Raw genomic sequence first — 24485 nt, forward strand, 5'->3', positions numbered from 1 at the left:
GTGTTGGTGGGTGGGGAAGAAATCTTTGCTGTCTATTTTGTTTCTTCAGGCTGTAAACCACCATGTGTATAGTAATAGAGAAAGACAGTATACAAAGTAAAAGTGAGGTGAAGAAGAAAAAGAAGAAGGACTAGTGTGCACCTATTCATCTGTGCAAGGATGGAGAATCTGTTGGCCTCCGGATGCTGGACTTCAACTCCCAACAGCCCCAGCCAACGTGGCTGATGGTCAGGGATGCTGGGAACTGCCGTCCAGCAATATTTGGAGGGGTCCTGATCCCTCACCCTCTTTTGAGCCTGACGTGTCAGGGTGGCCTGTGCTTCTTACCTCAGGCTCTTTATATTTTCACAGCTGCCAAAGACATCCAGATAGTCCACTTCCATGGGGCATCCCACAAAGTCCAGGCATACCAAGTGAGGGTGGCTGCTGCTGATGACAAAAGCCAGGGCAGCCATGTCCAGCGGCATCAGCCGGAAGTTTCTGAACTGATACCTGAAGTTTAGCTGCTTCCCGACATGCCGGGCCAGTTCCTGGTCTTGTGTCTCGTGCACACAGTGGCACAGCTCTGCTATCCTAGGCCCTGTGAGAGAAGCATCCCCCAGTTTCTTCAGCATCTGCACAATGATGGCTTGACGTTCCTGGACCTGGGCATCGCACTGCCCGGCTAAAGAGCTGAGGAACTTCTGGCACCCGCGAGACGAGAGGCCAGACAGGAAGACGTGGCAGTTCTCTGTGAAGGGCACCCTTGCTTCCCTCTTCATCATCCACTTAGACCTCAGGAAGAAGTTCTGCTTCAGGAAGTTGCCATCAACTGCTTTGCTTGTCAGCAGGAAGAGGGCCGCAAAGAACTCTTGCAGGCTGAAGTGGACAAAAGTGTAGCCAGCCTGTGTGTGTCCATTGCTGGTCTTTACCTCAAAGGACACCAGGAGCCCATATAGGCAAGCAAAATCCTTCACGTCTTCTGGGACCTCATCAGCATAAAACAACATCTTATTTCCTTCCAGGCCCTTGAAGGCCAACTCTGAGAGGCCTGCGAGAGTCGCTTTGTGTTGACTCAAGTCAACTTCTGCGCTCAAAGCCCTTAGCTTCTGATCCTTTCCTATGAAGGTGAGGAGCATCTTCATGTAGAACTGGGTCATGGTTTGAGGGAGCTGGACTCTTCCTGCATCGTGGAGGAGCAGATACTCCAGGCAAATGCAGACAATGTTACACAAGGCGGGGATATAACACATGCTCAGGAGTTTGCAATTGCTTTTCAGGTGAGCGATGGCTTTCTCCTTGAGGGAATGCTGGTGGAAAAAATAGCCAACGTATTCCTCCACCTTTTCACGGTCAAAGCCCCAGATTTCTGCCAGGAGGGTGTCCGTTTTCAATAAAGCATCTGGGACTATCTTTGGACGGGTCGTGACCAGCACGGTCGAGCCTGGCAAGAATTTCCCAAGGCAAAGACTTGCAAAAAGGTCTGATATGGAGAGAGGGTTGAGAGGATCTGGGAAGATAGTGTGAGGAGGACCTGTGAGCTGGACGTTCTCCACAAACTCGTCCAGCCCATCAAATATAACCAGCGTGCGCTGGGCGTCTTCTAGGATGTGTTCAAACACAGCATCAGGACAATCTTCTGGCCTGAGGAAGAAGTCGAAGAGAAGTTCTTGGAGAGAAAGTTTTCTGCTGATCAGGTTCAGCTGTCGGAACTCAAAGAAGAATATCAGTTGGAATTGTGGGAGGCCTCCCTCTGCCCACTGCTGGCAGATCTGGTGCATGAGCCTTGTCTTCCCCATCCCTGGTTTTCCCAGAAGAAGGACAACCTTGGTGGTCCCCATGTGGACACTTTCAAAAAGCTCAGACAGTCTCAGGGTGGTGTTCCTGTGCTCCTCTGTATCGTGCAGAGCTATCTTCCCCCTTTCCCTCATCCGACCACCTTTGCTCTGACGAATCACCAGGTTGACGAAGGTTTGGCTGAAAGGCGACAGCTGAGCTTTGGGTTCAGTTGCTTCTGCTGATCTGCTCATTCCGTATCTCTGAAGCATCGAGGTGGTGATGAGCTGTCGATATCTTTCGGCAGAATCTGATAAAACATGGAGGAGGGAGAAAAGGAGCAAATATAGATCCACACTACATGAAAACTAATTTTGTTGCTATGGCTTCTGCCAAATAATGTTGGGAATTAGAACAAAACCCGCAAAGAGTTAAGGGTGGGCTGAGCAGCCAATTCCATCCTGTTTAAGCCTTTCTGACATTCTGTCAGAGTTCTGTTCTACCCCATTCTGCCTAAGAGTACACATTTTGTGCATACTTCTTTCATAAAATGCACAGTTCTTAATGCTTTCTTTCCATACCCCTCCCCTTTTAAAGTATGTATGTGGAGGGTTGGTTTGGTTGGTTGGGGTTTTTGTGTAAGTCACTTTGGGTTGCCCTAGCAAGAAAAAGTGACTTATAAATTTATTAAAGAATGATGATGATGATGATGATAAATAACAACTTGCCTAGCCGCTGCTGTTTGGACTGTTTGCTGTTGTTGTTGTTGGCAGGGCTGCTCCATGGGCGGCGTCTTTCAAGTCCTGTAGGGCAACAAAGGCAACAGTGACATTACAGCGGCATCACCTCTTTGCAGATGGCAGAGGCCCGAGACCAGCTCCCTTTCATAGGAATTGGGCTTCAGCAAGAGACTTTCTCTCTGGCTCATGCCCCCGATCACAATTTTAGCAAAACACATTGACATCATCATTGTGCAAAGGGACAGCACATGTATCCACAGCACACATTTAAAGCGCACACACCCTCCCACAAAGAATCCTGGGAACTCTACTTTGTAAGAGTGTTTGGAATTATAGTGCTATAAGTAAACTATAGTTCCCAGGATTCTTGGGGGTAGGGTGTGTATGCAGCCTCAGAAGCCAGATTGATTTGTAACTAAGTAATCATTGAGCATCCACACACACACAATTTATTTATATTCTGCATTTTTCAACTCAATGTGACTTACAGATAAAATAGAAACAGCTAAAAACATAGAAAAGACAATAATTTAAAAGCAATTAAACACACACACACACACAAAAGATCTATTAAGAATGCAGATAATTACAATAAAAACATCAGAGCACCAGTCCTTTCCTTAAAAAATGTCAGTTCCCAAGAACAAGGAAGTCTTTACCTGCTGGCTGAAGGATACAAAGGCGAGCCAGTCTAACTTCTCTAGGAAGGGAGTTTCAAAGTCTTGGATCAGCCCCTGAGAAGGCCCCCGTTTTCCCAAATTAATTACTGTCTCTGTCTCATTCCCTAATCTGTAGTAGGGGAGGAACCCTCAGTTGAGGGTTCCCCCCTCCAACAATGAAATAAATAAAATAAAATACACTGGGGTGCATTGTGTGGTTGTTTCTTGACCAGGAACAGTTGCTTTTCTCAAGGAACACAAAAACAAAAGGGTCCTTAGCAGGAGTCCAACACTGCCAGAGGAATGAAGTGGGCCTGGAGCCTCAATGGAAATTGAGTCCAAGCATTCTGCTCCAAGGTTGACTTGGGCCCTTCCTAAGACAGCTCTCCTAGCTCAAACCACCAATTCCATTTCACCAAGAGCAATCTTACTTGTTGATGTTGACGGGAAGCAAGCTGAAGCTCCTTTCAAATCCTCTCGTCCTTGACCTGGAATCATCAATTTAAATCAGCGCAAGAGGCAGTATTTCATAACAAAGTGTATTCTGTATATTTGTGCACATGTGTCTGTATGCATTAGTAGCAGATTTATGTAGAGCCTGGCCCATCAGGGCAAAGGAAACGCTGCCCAACCAACCTCAGTCCTGCCCAACTATCTGCCTGTCACTGGCTCTGGCGCCACCTATGGTTGGGCTCCATGCCTTCCGCCCTACCAGCACCAATGAGCACCAGACACCACTGGAGTCACCATACCAGCCCAACACCTGGTGGATTGCTTATATAAAGGGTAGTCATTCCTTGTCTGGCACAGCTGGACTCTACCATGAGCCCAAGGACCACCATGACTCTCTTTCAGTTGCAATTAAAATCAACATATAGAAGTATAAGCATTTTGAGAGCTGATCGAAGGGACATGGGAGGTCTTCCAGCCAACTCTCTGCTCAGTGTAGGGCATGGACCAGAAGGCATTTTCACTATTGCAGTACTTTTCAAATTATCTGTGTTCAGAGGCTCATCTGCTGAGAAAACTTTTGAGCATCCAGCATGGAACGAAACCCCCAAGAACTTTTATCTCTGCAGGAGAGAAGATCTGGGAACCCAGTGCTTTTTAACTGAGAAAAGCAGCTTGAGCAAGATCTACTATTTTTGGTGCAAGATCTACTATTTTTTGGTGCAGAGAAAATGATTTGGAATGCTTCAATATCTTGCGGCAGTTTTACTTAAGCTGTGTTTTCCATGAATTTGCATTGGATGTAACAGAACTTGCACCCCGTTGACTTGAAACTGAAGCTCCTTGTGCCTTCCATGTCCCTAAATGCTTTGTTTTCCAGCATACAGGGGCTAAAAAGCTCCCCTTCCACACTGACTGGGTGGCACCAGGAAGCTGGAGACATAAACCTTGATGCAAAAAAAGTAATGAGGATTTGATTCTCCATGATCCCAGACCACTACCCCACTGGCCGAGACTTCTTCTCAGCTGCTTTAAATTTAAACTAAAAGCTGGGAGGAGAAACTCTGCACATCTCTTGCATCACATCTCATGCGGGGTGTGTGTACGGGCTTTAAAAACATATGGAAAAGAAATGAATGAATGGGAATTCAGACACATTGGTTCTGATCAAAAATTCATTTGTTTTTCATTCATTTGTTTTTGTGGGGATAAAAAAATGCCTGATTTGTTGGGTCTAATGCCCAGGGATAAAGCTTGAAAAGCTTGGCCTGAAGGCACATGAGGCCACCAAGAATTGAACCTGGGGCTTTCTGTAATACAAAGCATGCAAAGCATCACTGAGACACAACCCCTCCTCTGACCTTCTCCTGACACACTCATGAAGACTATTTCCAGATGCATGGGGAGGTTGCATTCCATGCAGACACTCTGTACGAAGGCTTTGAAGACGGGAGCATCAACATCTGCAGCCTTCAGAAACATGTCCAGGACCAGTGAGACCTTCTCATGGGAACTAGCTGTCCCCTCAATCTCATTCAAGGCCACCCCTGGGAGAAGCTGCTTGGCTTTTCTCAGGACCCACTCTGGATGGTGACTGAGGAAGTGCACCAGCTGCGGCCAAGCATTCCTGATGGCCTTCTGGACGTCTGCATCGTCCATCCAGAATGGAGGCTGGAAGGAAAAGAGAAGAAAGATGAAATGGTTGCAAATGGCTGAAGCAAATATTAGTACATAAGCCCTGCCAGGATTTTAAGGCCCAAAATGAAAGGCTTGTTCACACATTACACTGAACACAAGCTATCTCTGCACAGAAATGAGTTGAGTGAAAGATTTGTGTGAAAACCACTTCTTGATTTGCACAGATCAACTAGTCTGAGTGTACACAGACTGTTCACTCACTGAATGTCAGAGAGCAGGCTGGGTCATATAGTTTTAGACTTGCTGAAGGCACCTTTCTCTGTATTTGGTCAATGACTCAGCCATTCATTACTATCTTTTAATAATCTTTTAATGGCTCCTCTGTCAGACGGTTTGCTGGAGAGGGAAAGCTGAGTCCAGCTATTTAAAGTCTAACGTTCAGTTTAACCCTCCAAGCACTGATTAATTCTAACTTTTATTAGACCCAGAAATTTATGAGGATCAGGGACCCCACAAACTCATAACACCATAAATGTCAATCCCACCCTTCCTTCAAATGCACCCCAAGGCAATAAACAAAAGTGTTTGCTTTAACAAATAAAAATAAAATTGAAAGAACCTCTAGTTTATAAAAAAAAAACCTCTTGTGGAAATATATCACTTGTTAACACTGTGAATGTAGGTTTGAATAACTGTAATTAAATAATTGGATTTATTCTCATCTAAGGCAGCTAACAATTCATGCAAATACGTATATCAGAAAACTGATCTGACAGTAAGAGCTGTTTGGCCATGGAATGAACTCCCTCAGAGGGTGGTGGACTCTCCCTCACTGGAGGTTTTGAAGCAGAGGCTGGGTGGCCATCTGTCAGGGATTCTTCAGCTGTGATTCCTCCATTGCAGGGGGTTGGGCTAGATGGCCCCTGAGAACCCCTTCCAACTCTAGATAGATTTATTATTGCGGCCATTGGCCCATATCAAAAACAATACATCAAAATTTATCCATAAACAATACAATTTAAACAGTTCCAAGTTAAAACACCCATATAAAACCAATTTTACTTCAATAAGCTCCCTCTATGTAAACCGCAATTCAAATCCTTCAGATTTTGGGGGGTATGCGTCTTAGTTCTGGCACTTATTGATGGTTCTTAAGTTTAGCTAAGCTGTCAGAGTCATACAGTGATCCATTTCTCCTCTTTTGAAATAAAACATTAATCAGGTATCTAGCGACTGCAAGGGATCTACTTGTATCTTTGTCGTTTAATAAGTATATTATTTGGGCTTCCTGAGGTCCGTCAGCAATTCTCGATAAATATGGGGCCAGAAACTTGGACCGTGAAGCCGAATGTAATGGACAACAGAAGATTATATGATATAACGATTCTATAGATCCACTTTTACAGTCACAGAGGAGTGAGATCTGTCCGTTGGAGAGTCTGTTACCCAACACATTTGATGGGAAAACATTGAATCTAGCCTTTATAAAGGCATACCTGTGCGTCACCACAGATAAGGTAGTTAAATAAGATGGAAGTTTCGTTGGTGGTGTTAAGCCAAGGTTTATCGGCGAACAGGTGCCACCACCTGTCGCAATATTAAATTGTAAATCCATCTCCTCTAATTTGTGAGTTATAATTCTCTTGGCAGAAATTAAATCCAATTTTAATAGTTCAGATGGAGATAGTCCTAGGGACACAAGTTTCCCATGTATTATTTTTGCCCAGGGGCTAGGGAAGTCATCTCTCCAGAGACACTGTATCAAGTGGAGATTTGGAAGTTTATGCCATAATGCCAACCAGTAACAGAGGATGCATTTCCATAATTTGGTTTCTAGAGATGTAACATTTAGTTCCAGTCGTATAGCAGTATTGCTTACACACCTGGGTAATTTTAGCAACCTTCTTAGAAGCTGGTTTTGGATTACCTCCAAATGGGTTAGATTAACAAAGGACCCCCATATTGGGATTGCATATGCTATTGTTGCAATCACCTTTGCCTTGAAAACTTTTAACACTGATGGAATATGGAAAGCCCCATCTGAAAAGAAAAAACGCAGTAGCGCAAAGGAAAGGGCTTTAAAGGTAAAGGTAAAGGTACCCCTGCCCATACGGGCCAGTCTTGACAGACTCTAGGGTTGTGCGCCCATCTCACTTAAGAGGCCGGGGGCCAGCGCTGTCCTCAGACACTTCCGGGTCACGTGGCCAGCGTGACAAAGCTGCATCTGGCGAGCCAGCGCAGCACACGGAAACGCCGTTTACCTTCCCGCCAGTAAGCGGTCCCTATTTATCTACTTGCACCTGGGGGTGCTTTCGAACTGCTAGGTTGGCAGGCGCTGGGACCGAGCAACGGGAGCGCACCCCGCCACGGGGATTCGAACCGCTGACCTTTTGATCGGCAAGCCCTAGGCGCTGAGGCTTTTACCCACAGCGCCACCCGCGTCCCAGGAAAGGGCTTTAGCTTTGTTTAATACATATGCAAGATGGACCTTCCAACCCATGTTGTGTTGGAGAAGGACTCCCAAGTACTGAAATTTAAAGACTTGGTCAATAGCTTTTCCGTCTATTCTCCAATTATAGGTTTTTCGACTCCTGGTGAAAATTAGGACTTTGGACTTAACATGGTTAATTGTAAGAAGATTTGATTTGCAGTAAACATCGAAAAATTTTAATGCCCTCCTAAGGCCGACTCTTGAGAAGGATAGGATCACTGTGTCGTCAGCGTAGAGTAGAAGGGGGCAACGATATTGGGCAAGATGGTGGGTCGTTTCTTGGGAATCTATCAGAGGTGCCCTCATATCACTTATAAATAGATTAAAAAGGGTCGGAGCAAGGATACATCCTTGATGAACACCTCTATTGATAGTTACTGAATTTGAGAGGTTGCCGGCCGGAGTGATTCTCACCCTAGCGGCCGATCCGTCATGCAATTTAGTTATTAGCCACAAAAGTCTTTTGTCTATTCCCCATCGGGCTAATTTTCCCCAAAGTAATCCTCTGGGGATGCTGTCAAAAGCGGCCTTTAAATCAATAAAGGCCGCACAAAGTTGGCCTCTATTTGGGGAGGAATATTTCCGGGCAAGGTGGTATAAAACTAAGACATGATCAACCGCTGACTGATTCGGTCTAAAACCAGCCTGTTCAGGCCCAATCAGGTTGTTCTCTTCGGCCCACTTAGTAAGCTTAGTTAACAAGAACTGTGCATATATTTTCCCAATTAATGACAATAAACTGATATTCCTGTAATTTCCCGGATCATCTGTCGAGCCCTTTTTATGAATTGGAACAATAATCGCATCCTTCCATATTCTTGGTACCTTCCCACTGTTGTTTACGGCATCAAAAGTAGCGGCCAGGATTTTCGCCCACCAGTCTGCATGAAGTTTTATAGCTTCCGCCGGGACTAGGTCAGGACCAGGGGCTTTTCCGATTTTAAGATTAGAAATGAGTCTGTGGATTTCTTCCGGGTCAGTGGGTGGCCAAAGAGGGAGCTGCTCATAGAATCCATCGCTTGTATTAATATTAAGGTCTGGTAAGGCAAAATAGTTCCTTAGAAAGGATTCCCAAACTGGGGGCGGAATAACTGTTAAGGGGTATCTTTTAGATTTTCTGTTAACCGCCAGCCAGAATTTTCGGGAACTACGGGTACTTGAGGCAGCTATAAGTGCTTGCCAGCGGTTCAGTTGCCATTCCTGTTTGGCCTTTTTTTGCACATATTTGTAAGCTGATTTTGCCTGATAGTACTCCTTGGGAAGCGTAGTCGCCCCTGAGGATTTGTAATCATTATAAATAGCACAGAGATGTTGTTTGGCTTGTTTGCAATTACGGTTAAACCACAGTGCACCTGTCTTGAAGTGGGCCCAATTTGCCTGGTGGGTTGGGACAGTAAAGAATGACGTGAGGTCATTCAACAGATTGGCAAATAGATTAATAGTTTGATCGTGTTCATATGAGGTTATACCAAGGGCTGAATAGGTTTGTATGATCTCCTGCTGAAAAAATTCAGAATATTTTTGAGCCTGCGTTACAGACCACTTTATACCCTTCATTCGTAATGCCGTATTAATACCCTCTACCGGGTTTTCTGCGTTAATATCTAATTGAGTTGGATGACTGTGCTTGTCCCCATGCCAGTCTAGGTCAAACGTAGCAGCAAGTGGAAGGTGAAGTGGACTGAACTGAATATTGCCAATCTTAAAAGAGAGAGCTTTCGAAATCAGGTCACTCGAGGCTAAAAGGTAATCTAGTACACTGTTTGATTTTATGCCTAGGTGGGTATACTCCCCCGGTATATCAGGAGGGCAGCAACCATTCAGGGGTACTAGGTTTAAGCGAATAGCTATTTGGTAAAGAAGTACTCCAGCCTCGTTTACTTTAGAGTCTTTTGAGGCTCTCCCTAAGGCATGTCTCAAATCATAATTGTCGAGGCATGGAGCAGTCCACCATTTAGCTTTAGTTAAATCGACCCAATTTGCTGCTATACGTGCGTTAAAGTCACCACCAATTAAGGATTGGCTATTGGAATATTTGACTCGGCATGATACTAGATGATCTTCTAATATTTCCCATCTATCATGCAGTTCAAGGGACGAACCCCCTTGCGGGAGGTAGACATTGGAGATTAAAGCATAAGGGGGAGCAGTCAAAACTAATGAAAATTTGAAATGCAGCTTCAGTGAGATACCAATTACTAGACCACCTTTCGGCCGTCCTCCTTTCTGGGAGGGGCAAGCTGGAAGGGATAGTAGGTCGAATCCGTTTATGACAATTTCACCCTCCTCCCAAGTTTCTTGCAATAGAATGATATGAAACAAGTTGATATGCGACTGGAATTCTGGGTCACATTTTTTCCTACACCAGCCAGCGATGTTCCAACAGAGGATCGATATTGGTGGTTTTCTGGGTTGTCCGGCTAACCGTCATTTAAATTCTTGTGGGGGGCTCTTATGCGTCAAGGACGCTCCCTTAAAGAAGTCCGTTATTTTCCTTTGCTGAAAGTTGTCGTCCTGGTGTGGTGAGTCTTTTGCTCTGGTGCGCGCCGGTTGTGGTGAGTCTTTTGCTCTAGTGCGAGCCGGTTGTGGCACGATCAAATCGCGAGGGCCAGAATTTTTGGGGGGCAGAAGAGAGTTAGCATCCTGGTGAGTAGAGATAATATTTGGCGTTTTTAGCTGTCGGGCCCAACTAGGCTCTGGAGAGGCTCCTGCCAAGTCTGCTGGAGCCGTCCTCTTTGGGGATCTAACCGATACACTTGTGATCATTTGATTTATATGTCCTGCTGGGTCTTCAATCCACTCTGTGGTGACTCTCGACACTGTAGTGTCTTCCTCACGTAATTGTTGGATTTTTGGTGGAGAAGCCTGACTTGGAGTGGCCACTACTGTCTCGGGTCGTGGATGGTCTTCGATATATGTTGATTCCAAGTCCGGCATGGAGGGGTGAAGGGGCAACGATTTATCCAGGGAGGTGTTATCCTGAGTTCCATTCTTTGATCGGTTAATCACGGAGGGAACAGATAAGTCTATTAAAAGCAGGGATGAGTTACCAGCGTGAAGGGGAGGAGAAGAGTCTGCCTCCAGCAGTGAGACCTTCCCATCCAATGCAGAAGGCACCTTATATGCTGGGTATTGGGGAATTGTTGTTTCCACCTCCATGGGGCATGGCACTGCTAAATTAGAGTGAGTATTGTTCGTAGGAACTCCGTTGCAGGCGATACTTAGGAGACTAAGTAAGTCCAGCCTATTTATAATTTCTTGTTGTTCCATCGCTGGTAACTCTCCAAAGGAGGCGATAAGCTCTCTTTCCTCCTGGGGTGTCAAAGAGTTACTGGCACAATCGTAGTGTTTAGTTGTAGGAGTGGAGGTACTATGGGACTGGCCCAGACATGGGGTTCACAGCTCAGCCCTCTTTTGTGGTTCAGGACAGGAAGGTTGTACCGTCTCCTTGATTAATCCCTCCGATAGGAGGGGTCTAATTATGGAATCCATGAAAACTCTCGTTGGAAAAAGGCCAAGACTATTCAAAAACACTTTTTGCTTAATAATAAGAGAGGGGATTTTTGCAGAGTGGAAAGCCAGCATCATTCTCTGATATCTGTTCTGGCGGACTAAGGAAAGCACAGCACAAAGATCTATTTGTGATGTCTCGAGTTTTAGAAGCCTTCTGAGGTGCTCTTTAGTCCCATGTAGCGTTGCCCAACTTGGGTCCCTTTCCCGGAAAGTTAGGGAAATCTTCCTTGGATGTAGAGTCAGGGATTGGTGATTCAGTGAGGGGTTGAGATTGTATTTGCAGTTCTTCATACGATCAGTGTTTGGTGGAGCTTTCTGCCAGCACAATGGAACATCTACTGCCCCATCTTGGGCTGTCTGTACCGGCTGGTCATCCAGTTTTTGCTGAAGGCTATGCAGCTGAGAGGATAGGCCGTCAATTCTCTTAAATATACAGTTTAGAGTTCTAATTATTAGATGGAGTTGCTCGCATCCTGTGCAGTCTGCAGATTCGGCTACCAACACCTCCTTCGGATAGGGACCATCCCCATTTGTGTTACCATTAGCGTTTCCAATTTGTAGCGTCTCAGGGGCCTCATCTTTTGATGTTGTTTCAAGGGCAGTTAGAGGATCGAAACGATTTTGAATTGCTATTGAGTAGGTACATTCCTCGGGGCCTCTCCCTCCTTTAGGTGAACCCTTCCTTGATTGCTTAGGCCTCGGAGAGGATAATGCCTCGTCAGAGTCTCTTGGGCGTTTTCCATGGCCCATAAATCAATTTTGCAGGGGAACCGTCGTGGGCACTGTGCTGGGGAGCTCCTTAAATCCTTTAGTCTTCCTCATAAGAATACTACCACTTCCAGGAGAGTGGTGCCATAAAATTACTCACAGTAAGGCAGCCAGTTCAAGCCTCTTCCTTCCCCTCTTCCTTGTTCCTAGGATTTTTGAGACAGCCCAGTTCCAGCAGTCGGGCAAACTTCACTTCGCACTATGCAGTAAGCTAAAAGGAAAGAGCTGGTTGACAGGGCAGAGGATTTATGCCCAGGAGAACCTTTCACTTATCTCTCCTAGTTAGGGAGGCGGCGGCAGCCGTGGCGGCGAGTCCGGGGCGTCGGAGCAACCCAGATAAAAAACAAAGATAACACAAGTGGAGAGATATTAAAAGACAGCCAGCACAGCCAGCAGATCATTAAAACTCTCGGATAAAAACAAGGGAGGATAAAAGCCGCTTAAAACCACTTAAAACTTTGATAAGAGTAAGCGAAATTACTTGGTAACTACCTTCGTCGCCATGTTGGATCGGCTTTCCTTCACCCACACAGCTTTTCCCCTTCCAACTCTACAATCCTAAGGTTCTATGAAGGGAATTTCAAAAATGCCCTTGTGGCCCCTTTTACACCTTCTTCCATTCCCTGTGATTCTCTTAACTACCACCCCTAAGAAGATCGCAGCAAGCTTGTCAGTGTTTGAAAAAGAAAAGGTTCTGACCTCCTTTTTACTCCTTTGCCTAGTCCTCAGACCTTAGCTGGCACAAAAAAGTCTTTGAGAAAGAGTATTCTTGCAGAGTATTGCTGCGTTTATTCTTAAAAAGTCTTCTTCTCCAAGCATGACCGACAGCTTTTACACACACCAAATTCAACCAGTTTTCTACCATGCAACCAACCCATACCAAACACTAACATTGACATCTATATACAGTCATACCTTGGGATAAATATGCTTCGGGTTGAGCGCGTTCAAGTTGCGCTCTGCGGCAACCCGGAAGTAACGGAGTGCGTTACTTCTGGGTTTCGCCGCTCGCGCATGCGCAGATGCTCAAAGTGACGTCACACGCATGCGCAGAAGTGGCAAAACGCGACCCATGCACACACAGACGCGCCATCGCGTCTTACGTTGCGTTCAGGATGCGAACGGGGCTCCAGAACAAATCCCGTTCGCATCCCGAGGTACCATTGTATACAGGTACAATTTGGTGAAAGGTTGCATGAGTCATTGTAGGCTGCTGACTCATGTTGACTTAGTTCTTTTAGCATTAAAGAAACAGTGGCCAATTTTTAGCTGGCCCCTCCTACCGTCGTCATTCTGCAAAAGCGACTCTGTTGGAGTGGTCCTGCTTATTCCGGGCTCAGGGGGAATGTTACATCGTGGGCTTCATATTATCTGTGTCAGAGAATGATGTTTGCCATTTGCAGAGAGATGTTTTGCCAGCTGAAACCTCCTGGGGATGAAAAGGAAGAGAGTCAGTTCCAAAAGACAAGAGGGAGATGGTTTGATACTTACTGGGTGCAGCCTGTATATCTATTGCTCATTACAGGGGGTGGGTAGGAATTGATTGCCAACATTAGATGACTGGCTGGTTAAAGTATTTGCTTGCATGTCCTCCCAAAAGTGGAGGATATACACATAGAATTGGGGAAAATGTTTAAAATATCTTTTAATAGGAAACCGGAAGCTTTCCTTTTGGGAATCACAGACTCAGATATTCCTAAAAATGCTAAAGAGATCTTCTTACACGATACGGTCACAGCAAGAGTTCTCATTGCGGCAAATTGGAAAAGCGATAAAGTCCCGTCAAGATTAGAATGGATTCAAAAGATGGCTGAATACGCGGAATTAGATAGCATGTCAGAAAAGATAAAAAAATAAACCAAAACAGGTATTTATCTCAAAATGAGAAGTTTTTAAAATATACATGAAAAATAATAATAGTAGTTTAAGGTCATACACAGTGTTCGAATAATTTCGGTAGCAGTGTTTAAAATGTGGTAAAACCAATGAACAGATTAAGGGATATTGAAATTGAACAAAACTCATTATGTAATGGCAGCGAACAATTATTATTTTTTTATAAGATTTTTATTAAGATTTTTACATTACAAAAAATAAAAACAAACAGAAAAAGAAAAAAGAGAAAAAAAAAAGATCTTTCCATCACATTATTTTTCATTTACTTGTTTCTTGGACCTCCTCATACCTCTCTTTTTTGTATTCCAATTCACTTTATTAACTCAGCAATTTGTTTCCCTCTTTATTCTACCCAAATCCTTATTCTTAAATTGTTACGTTCTTAATATTTTACTTTTATAAACCCATTTTTTTTTCCATATTCTTTTAACTCATTACAGCTAGAAATCTCTTAATTTTAATCCAACATTATTCTAAAATTCATTAATTTTACAATATTTCTGTAAATACTCTTTAAATTTCTTCCAATCTTCTTCCACTGACTCTTCCCTCTGGTCTCGGATCCTGCCGGTCATTTCCGCCAATTCCATATAGTCCATCACCTTCATCTGCCATTCTTCCAGAGTGGGTAAATCTTGTGTCTTCCAATGTTTTGCAATAAGTATTCTTGCTGCTGTTGTGGCGTACATAAAGAAAGTTCTATCCTTCTTTAACACCAATTGATCAACCATGCCCAGGAGAAAGGCCTCTGGTTTCTTCAAGAAAGTATATTTAAATACTTTTTTCAATTCATTATATATCATCTCCCAGAAGGCCTTAATCCTTGGGCACGTCCACCAAAGGTGAAAAAATGTGCCTTCATTTTCTTTGCATTTCCAACATTTATTATCGGGCAAGTGATAAATTTTTGCAAGCTTGACCGGGGTCATGTACCACCTATAAATCATTTTCATAATATTCTCTCTTAAGGCACTACATGCCGTAAATTTCATACCTGTGGTCCACAACTGTTCCCAGTCAGCAAACATAATGTTATGTCCAACATCTTGTGCCCATTTAATCATTGCAGATTTAACCGTTTCATCCTGCGTATTCCATTTTAACAGCAAGTTATACATTCTTGAAAGTATCTTAGTTTTGGGATCTAGCAATTCTGTTTCTAATTTTGATTTTTCCACCTGGAAGCCAATTTTCTTGTGGCAGCGAACAATTAATACAGTCTGTAATAAGGAATAGATGGGAAATATGGCGCATAGAAAAAGACCACTTTTATTTTATGTATTTTATGTTTTGACGGTTATTAAAAGGTAAAGGGACCCCTGACCATTAGGTCCAGTCGTGGCCGACTCTGGGGTTGCGGCGCTCATCTCACTTTATTGGCCGAGGGAGTCGGCGTACAGCCACCATGACTATGCCGCTTCTGGTGAACCAGAGCAGCGCCTTCCCACCAGAGCGGTACCTATTTATCTACTTGCATTTTGACGTGCTTTCGAACTGCTAGGTTGGCAGGAGCAGGGACCGAGTAACTGGAGCTCACCCCGTCATGGGGATTCGAACCACCGACCTTCTGATCGGCAAGTCCTAGGCTCTGTGGTTTAACCCACAGCGCCACCCGGGTCCCTGCTTTTGAAGGTTATTAGTTGATGTATTAATTCTCTTTTTTTATTTGGTGGTGATGGAATTTATTTTCTTTTTCTGTGTGGTATGTTAATGTGAACAGTAACAATAATAATAAAAAAAAACCTCTGCCTTAGTCCATAAAAAAAAAGTATTTGCATGTATGGGCAAACTGACCAATAGGATTTGAGTAAGAGATGATAGGCGGGATTATGATCAAACTGTTTAAAAATGGATCTTTTTTGTTGTGCACTAAGTGCAACACAATGCATGAAAACATAAATCCACATGCCTTGTTGGGACTACTCTTGGTCGCCACCCTCCACTCCAAAGTTTTGGGGATACTACCCAGCGCTTTTTTCCTCCGGGGACACAGTGGTATGCATACCCCTAAACATTTTGTGAATCTTTGTACTTTTGTCCATTTACTGTATTTATTTTTCCCGATTTGATATTCGTGAGTCAAAATGAGAGTATCCCTAAACAGTTCTTTTAGGGGGGGGAAAGCGCTGATATTACCTATTATTTAGTTTAATGTATAATGCATTCACCTCTGTAAATGATATAGTTCAGGGTGGTGCAATCCGCAGCCCACAGACCACATGTGGCCCATAAGGTCTTTTGTGGCAGCCCTCAGCAGCATTCAAGAAAAAACATCATAAACCCTTAAACAATTATTTTTTACATCATGCGTTGTTAACAAAAGTGCATTCATCTGTGCATTAAATTTGTTGAATAATTAAATCTATTAAATCTATTAATTGTTTATTTAATTATACATACCTAATTAAATATATTAATTGAGCATTTTAAATAATATTAAATATATAGTGAGCACTTTAATTTGCAATATGGAAATTTTATTCAGTGTGTGGCATGTGGGTTCTGCGTTGAAGTACTCTTGCAGCCCACTTAGTATGAAAAGTTGGACTGCCTTGTTATAGTGGTTGTCGCTGAACATGCATCATAAACATTTTAAAACATATTTGGCAAGAAAAACAGCCTACAAGAGGGGAGACCCACCCAAAACACCCAATGAGGAAATTATATTATATCATATATATATATATATATATATATATATATATATATATATATATATTGTCCAGCAGCACCTTAGAGACCAACTAAGTTTGTTCTTGGCATAAGCTTTCGTGTGCATGCACACTGAAGGTATCTGAAGAAGTGTGCATGCACATGAAAGCTTATACCAAGAACAAACTGAGTTGGTCTCTAAGGTGCTACTGGACAATTTTTTTATATATTTCGACTGCGTCAGACCTGAATCTAGACCCAATGAGGGCTGAGCGTGGTCAGTGGCTACACAATACTGAGTGTCTCTTGTGGCTGGGTAGACAGAAAACCGGGGGCAGGTGGGGGGAGGCAGTTGAATGGAATATCCCAGAAGAAAACGTGGCTGGCTGAGATCCTGAACAGGGGCACTGAACACTGCAACATGCCAGTGCTGCAGTTATGTAAAACCAGTTGAGCAGGGAAGCGATCAAAAGACTACAGTGGTACCTCGGGTTAAGAACTTAATTCGTTCTGGAGGTCCGTTCTTAACCTGAAACTGTTCTTAACCTGAGGTACCACTTTAGCTAATGGGGCCTCCAGCTGCCACCGCACTGCTGCCAAGCGATTTCTGTTCTCATCCTGAAGCAAAGTTCTTAACCCGAGGTACTATTTCTGGGTTAGTGGAGTCTGTAACCTGAAGCGTCTGTAACCTGAAGCGTCTGTAACCTGAGGTACCACTGTACTACAAAGGTCCAACTGGCAAAATTTCGCTCATGTTCCTGCTGAGACGTATAGCGGAAGATTTCTGCTTTGTCATGTAGGACATAAAAGCTTGTTAAACAAAGACAGCCAAAGAAACAAAGAACTGGGTACCTACCAGAAATCTGCAGACATTAAAGAGCAAAAGCACGGAAACAAGAGGAAACGAGAGGAGGAGAGCTGATTCTTGCCTCTTTCATCTTTTTCTGTTTGAAGCTTCTGAAACATGGCAATGAAATGTTCCCCATGCCTGCCTGTGCCAAGGGACTGGCACTAAGTGAAAGTAAAAGTGCCCGGAATTCCCCAAACTCTACGGCACAAAGTTAGCAACTTTATCGGACTGAAATGGGTAACTGATGGGAGATCAAATAAAACTTTGTCCTGCTGCATTGCACCACAGCTAACTTGGCAATTTTAGGTAATTTCTAACCAGGGGAGCAATTTTTTTCAGCCAGGCAGTGTGTTAACTCCTTCCCCCACACAGGAACACAAACGCCACATCCGATCTCATTACAGAAAGTTGTGCAAAGACCAACCGCCACAAACTGCAGGGAGACTAAAGCAATCGGGCAAAATGAGCTCACGAAGAAGCAGGCAATGCAAGGGTCAGTGCCAGCGATGCCCCAGGAACCTCTGAAGCCACCACCATCTTTGCCCAGGGGCATCATTTCGCCTTAAAATCCCACAACACAGAGCAATGGCCTCAGCTTTAAATGTGCTGAAAAGTTCAACACCTGTGTTACAGATCCAGCTACAATTCAAACCCTCTCCCTCCTGGGAGGGAGATTCCGGTTCCCCATCAAGGAAACAAACATCTTGCAAGATCAGATTAATGCAACTGATCGACTAACACAGAAGCTTCTTCAACTGCAGTTCAAGACTGATCCTTCCACCCTCCATTTTATCTCTTTGCTGAACTATATTCAAACATGTGCCCTTTTCGGCCCCTGCGAAAAACGTTCCTGTTTAGACAAGCCTACCCAGATTCTTAGAAAGCTGAGGTAATTTCAATCTAGTTTAGCATTTTTAATGTTTGTATGTTTTAGAGTAGGGTTGTAAATTTTCCCTGGTTTTATTGCTCCAGCTTTTATAAACTTGAGGGTATTTTTTTAAACAAAAAAGTGGTGTATAACATTCATGAAACAAACAAACACATGCCCTTCAAGTACGTTCAAGGAGAGACCAGCTCCTGTCACCTTGAGTCCCATCTGACTGAAAACAATGCAAATGTCCTTTCTCCTTCCTGTTTTCCTATCACTGTTAACCCATATTTTGAAACTGGGCATGTTCCAGTATTGAAACTCTATACATTTCAAATGTAAGGATGGCCCAATCTGTCAATTTTGGTTTCTCTAGTTTCTCATTTTTCCAATGGATTCAGCTCTTCCCATTTCTATATCAGTTTTTGATTTATTTTTAAAGTCCTCGTGAAAACTCATCAGTAAATTTCTTCTAACATACAAGTTTTTGCATGCAAGCTTGCCAAATTTACACATTTTCGCAAAGCAGTTTTGTCTAATGTAATATAATGCATTCAGCATCTTGTTTTCCTTAACATATATTGCATTTCTATGCACATCCCAGAACTTGCATTTTAAAAGTATGGCTGTGCTTCAAGTTGTGTATTGTTCTGGAAAGTGTGGACTTGGTGGGATCGCCTTTAAATGTGAACTGAATTGAATTTCCCCCATCCCCATTCCAATGCATGCTACTCTCATTTTGATAGTATAGTAAGAAATATCCCATACTCGCTAATCTGAGGAATAATAAAACACTAAAGCCGGCTCTTCCTGAGACAGGTAGTTTTGTTCAACTCTTAATTAACCAAAACTGTCACTTTCATACATGTGCGTTCATGGGGCCTTTGCAATTGGTAAATTTATTTATGTTATTTAAGATAATTGTTAACTCAATAGTCAAAGAGATACTTTATGTTGCATTACATTTCTATTTATCCATTTGCTGCTTTTCAGCTAAACCCTCAAAGCAATGCAGAAAGGTTAAAAATCCCCCAAACACCCCCCCAAAAAAAATACAAAACAAAGCAATCTTGGAGGCTAGACTCTACAACTGGACTTTGTTTCCTACCTTTCATGGAGACAACCATATCACTGGTAAAGAAATCTGTGTCTTGCATTTGTACACTAGACTATATTCCAGTCACAGAGAAGTCCAAGGTTTCTATGCACCTTCTCATCACACCATGCACATATTTTCCTCTCCTCCATCCAGGCAGGCTGGAGGCATCAGAAGAGTTCTGGGACACATTCCAGCCAAAGGAAAGCATTGGAGGAGGGCGCACCAAAGAGCAGGTGACAGGTGTGACCTTAGTGAGAATCTTGAGGCCACGTAGAGAGATCTGGAGGGCCACCTCCCTCTCCGGGTTAAACCAGTTCAGACACACACTTCACTCCGTTTGACTACAAGATCACGATGTTGGGCAGGCCCAGCACTGATTCCAGCATTTTGAAAACAGCCTTATGACTTGCCCTGAGAATGGTTATATGTGTTTATTTTTTTTTTTTTTTATAATATATTTATTAAAGTTTTCAAATAAAGCATGTATTAGATAAGCACTTATCATTGTCCATTTAACATCTCTCAATTGTTACGTGGGACTCCCCCACACCTCCCGCATACACTTACATCATTATTAAATTAATTTCAAACAAATTATCATTTAACTCATCTTAATTAATAATCTTAATTTGGTTTAACATATAATTCAGCCTTAAATCTAATTTAATGGTAGACAATTGTCTGCACTGGCATCCAATTCAGCACTCAGCCAAATTACAATATTTTTGTAAATAAATCTTAAATTTCCTCCAGTCTTCTTCCATCCTTTCTTCTCCCTGGTCTCGAATTCTGCCGGTCATCTCGGCTAATTGCATATAGTCCATCAGTTGCATCTGCCATTCTTCCACAGTGGGTAGCTCCTGAGTTTTCCAATTCTTGGCAATTAATATTCTTGCTGCTGTTGTTGCGTACAAAAAGAATGTTCTGTCCTCTTTTAACACACTCTGGCCGACAATACCCAGGAGAAAGGCCTCTGATTTCTTAGTAAAGGTGTATTTAAACACCTTTTTTAATTCATTATATATCTTCTCCCAAAAGGCCTTCACTCTAGGGCAGGTCCACCAGAGGTGAAAAAATGTTCCTTCATTTTCCTTACATTTCCAACATTTGCTATCAGACGAATGGTATATTTTAGCCAGTTTAACAGGGGTCATGTACCATCTATACATCATTTTCATCACATTTTCCTTCAACGCATTACATGCAGTGAAGTTCAGCCCAGAGGTCCACAACCTTTCCCAATCTTCAAACATAATATTATACCCAATATCCTGCGCCCATTTTATCATTGTTGATTTTACCATTTCGTCATGTGTGTTCCATTTCAGCAGCAAGTTATACATTCTTGAAAGTACCTTAGTCTTAGGTTCTAACAGTTCAGTTTCTAACTTTGACTTTTCCACTTGGAATCCTAGCTTTTTGTCATTTTTAAACACTTCTTTAATCTGAGCATAGTGTAACCAGTCTCGCACTTTGTCTCTCATCTTTTCTAAACTCTGCAATTTCCAGTTGTCACCATCCTTTTCTATTATCTCCCAATATTTTGGCCAGTTGGCCTCCATATTGGCTCTTTTCCGAGCCTTAGCCTCCAGGGGTGACAGCCACCTCGGAGTTTTATTCTCCAGTAAGTCTTTATATTTTGTCCAGACATTAAAAACTGATTTTCTGACAATATGGTTCTTGAAGGCCTTATTTATCTTAGCTTTATCATACCATAAATATGCATGCCATCCAAACGCATTATTAAAACCTTCCAAATCCAAGACATCCGTATCTTCAAGAAGTAACCAATCTTTTAACCAGCAGAAAGCTGCAGCTTCATAATACAACTTTAAATCTGGCAGGGCAAAGCCCCCTCTTTCTTTCGCATCTGTTAATATTTTAAATTTGATTCTGGGCTTTTTGCCCTGCCAGACAAATTTAGAAATATCTTTCTGCCACTTCCGGAAACACTCTGTCTTGTCTACAATCTGCAGTGTCTGAAACAAAAATAACATTTTTGGCAATACATTCATCTTGATGGCAGCTATTCGGCCTAACAAAGAAAGTTTTAGTCTTGACCAACTATCCAAGTCTCTCTTAATCTCTGACCAACATTTTTCATAATTATCTTTAAATAAACTCAGATTTTTTGCTGTTATGTTTACCCCTAGGTATTTAACTTTTTTAACCACATTTAGTTCTGTCTCTTTCTGAAGCTGTTCCAACTCAATATCTGTCATGTTTTTCCCCAAAACTTTAGTTTTTTGCTTATTTAACTTAAATCCTGCCACTCGACCAAAGTTTTGAATCAGTTGTAGTACTCTTTTCAAACTAGACTCCGGCTCCTGTAATGTCAGAACTAGGTCATCTGCAAAAGCTTTAAGTTTATATTGTTTCGCTCCGACCTGAATCCCTTCCACCAACCGGTCCCCCCTAATCATATTCAGGAGCACTTCCAGAACCGAAATAAACAGTAATGGGGAAATCGGGCAGCCTTGTCGTGTACCTTTTTCAATTTTAAACTCTTCTGTAACCACATTGTTAACTATCAGTTTAGCCTTTTGTTCTGAATATATTGCCTCAATCCCGTTCTCAAACCCCCGTCCCACTCCCATTTCTTTTAAATTCCCCTTCATAAATTTCCAAGAAATGTTGTCAAAGGCTTTCTCCGCGTCTATAAAAATTAAAACTGCTTTAGTGTTTATGTTTGTTTGTAAAAGTTCCAATATGTCTATGATGTTCCTTGTGTTAGTAAACATATGTCTGCCCGGGAGAAAGCCTGCCTGGTCTTTATGGATTATCTCACTTAAAACTTTCTTAAATCTTCGTGCCAAAACATCTGCAAATATTTTGTAATCCACATTTAAAAGGGAGATGGGACGGTAATTCTTGAGTTGTGTCTTTTCAGTTTCTGACTTTGGAATCAATGTGATAAATGCTTCTTTCCACGATTCAGGCGCCTTCTTCCCCTCCATTATTTCATTACTGACCTCCAACAAAGGTTGTATCAAATAATCCTTCAATGTCTTATAGTAGTTAGAGGTCAGTCCATCTGGCCCTGGTGATTTGCCCTGTTTCAGACTCAGGATGGCCTGTTCAATCTCTTGTCGTGTTATTTTGCCATTTAAAATTGTTCTATTTTCTTCTGACAGCTTTGCTAATCCATTTCTCTCCAAAAATTGTGTAATCTCTATTTCATCTTGTGGCCCTTGAGTATATAACTTTTTAAAATACCTCTGGAAGCACTTTCTAATCTCTCCCGGGTTCTGAATGTTCCTTCCTTCAACCTCTAAGTTTGTTACTGTATTTAATCTTTGTCTCCTTTTTAACTGCCAAGCTAGCAGTTTCCCACATTTATTTGCCGATTCAAAAGTTTTTTGTTTCATTGTTTTAATCTTCCATTCTATTTCCTGATTTATCAGCTTGGAATATTGCGCCTGATAAAGTTTGATTTCTCTCAGAATCGGTTGGGACTTCGGGTTAGATCTTAACTTCTTCTCCAACTCTTTGATACTTTCCAGAATTTTATCTTTCTTTTCATTTTGCAGTCTTTTCTTTAAGGAATTCTGTTGAATCAAGAACCCTCTCATCACAGCTTTACTTGCATCCCAGATAGTTCTTTTTTCCACCGTAGTGTTCAAGTTAATCTCAAAATAGTCCTTTAAGGTTTTTTGGGCCTTCTTTACAATTCTTTGATCTCTAAACAGGCCATCATTCATCTTCCATCTAAAGGAGCCGATTGGGATCAATGTCATATCCATTCTCAAGGCGTTATGGTCGGAGCATGTTTTGGGGCAGATTTCCACCTTCCTCACCTTAGGTGCCAGACTTCTAGTTATCCATATTTGGTCGATTCGTGTCCAAGTCAGTTGAGCTTCAGAAAAGAATGTTCCTTCTCTTCCCAGGGGGTTTCTAACTCTCCAGATGTCAACCCAGTCCATATTGTCAGTCATTTCAAAAAAGGTCTTAGGTAGTCTTCCCTCTTTAGTAATGTTCTGGTTCTGTGACTTATCCATATTTGTTGATACGACCCCGTTCATGTCCCCCATCATGATGACGTTGTTGTAATCCAGATAATCCAGCATGATCTCGTGCAACTTCTTATAAAAATCCGATTTTCCTTCATTTGGAGCATAAATTCCTAATATCAAAATTTTTTCTCCTTGATACTGTACTTCTATTGCGAGGATTCTTCCACTTTCATCTTTAAAGAGAAATTTTGGTGAAAGGCTCTCTTTTGCATAGATCACTACACCTCTCTTTTTAACTGTATCCGATGATATAAATTCTTGACCAAGCCTTTTATTTATTAACACCTTTCTATGGAGCCTAATCACATGTGTTTCTTGTAAGCATATAATGTCCAATTGTTCCTTTTTTAAAATATGAAAAATTTTAGACCTTTTTTCGGGACTGTTACAGCCATTTATGTTCCAACTCAAAAGCTGCAGAGACATCCTGGATAGGTCTGGTTATTCTTTCTGGGGTGGTACCTTGTTCTCCGGTCCTTGAGGATCCGAGGGGGCGGGCTCCCCTGGAAGTTCTGGCGCTGGCAATCCAAGTCCTTTGTGGAGGTCTTCTCCGTGTGCTCCCAAAAACTTGTCTCTATCTTCCACTGTTTTGATTTTGATCTTTCTCCCTCTGTAGGTAAAGGATAATCCTTGTGGAAACTCCCACCTGAAGATAATTGCGTTGCTTCTCAACAGTCTTGCCAATTCCGTGTAGTTAGATCTAAGGTCCAGCAACTGCTTAGGAATGTCCTTGTAGATTTCAATTCTCTTGCCCAAAATGTCTAGTGACTTTTCGTAGTGCAGGCCCAAAATCTTGTCCCTTTCCTCCTTTGATCTCAGTGTTATCAAACAATCTCTGGGCTTCTCTGTCCTTCTGACTCTGCCAAGCCTGAAAGCAGATACAATTTTAAAGTCTTTTTCCTCTAACTTCCAAAACTTGGCAAATTCCTTAGTTAGAAATTCAATAAAATTATCTTCTTCCACCTCTGGTATTGACCGTATCCTCAAGTTGGTCTCCCTGTTTCGCAGTTCTGTCATCGAAAAGTAAATCTGATGTTCTCCAACTTGTTTGCTGAGTGGTCTTACTTCTTTCTCAAGTTCTTCCAATCTTTGA

At 42.5% G+C, this 24485-nt stretch overlaps 1 protein-coding gene across 3 annotated transcripts in view; it reads right to left on the reverse strand.

The window, feature by feature from the left end:
- NLRC5 (NLR family CARD domain containing 5) overlaps positions 1 to 24485 on the reverse strand; it is a 66626-nt gene that overhangs the window by 39343 nt on the left and 2798 nt on the right. Inside the window, exons 1-6 of one of the 3 annotated variants that reach the window (XM_083625124.1) lie at positions 17419 to 17775; positions 13298 to 13443; positions 4966 to 5275; positions 3586 to 3642; positions 2484 to 2558; positions 328 to 2065 (exon numbers count right to left, since the gene is read on the reverse strand). In XM_083625124.1, the coding sequence (XP_083481250.1) occupies positions 328 to 2065; positions 2484 to 2558; positions 3586 to 3642; positions 4966 to 5275; positions 13298 to 13306 (2189 nt within the window). In that variant the 5' untranslated portion in view covers positions 13307 to 13443; positions 17419 to 17775. Of the gene's footprint in view, positions 1 to 327; positions 2066 to 2483; positions 2559 to 3585; positions 3643 to 4965; positions 5276 to 13297; positions 13444 to 17418; positions 17776 to 24485 lie in introns of those variants that run through there. The other 2 variants (XM_083625123.1, XM_083625122.1) reach the window with 2 other exon arrangements.

Source organism: Podarcis filfolensis (assembly GCF_964270895.1).
Source record: "Podarcis filfolensis genome assembly, chromosome: 8".
Lineage (NCBI taxonomy): Eukaryota > Metazoa > Chordata > Lepidosauria > Squamata > Lacertidae > Podarcis > Podarcis filfolensis.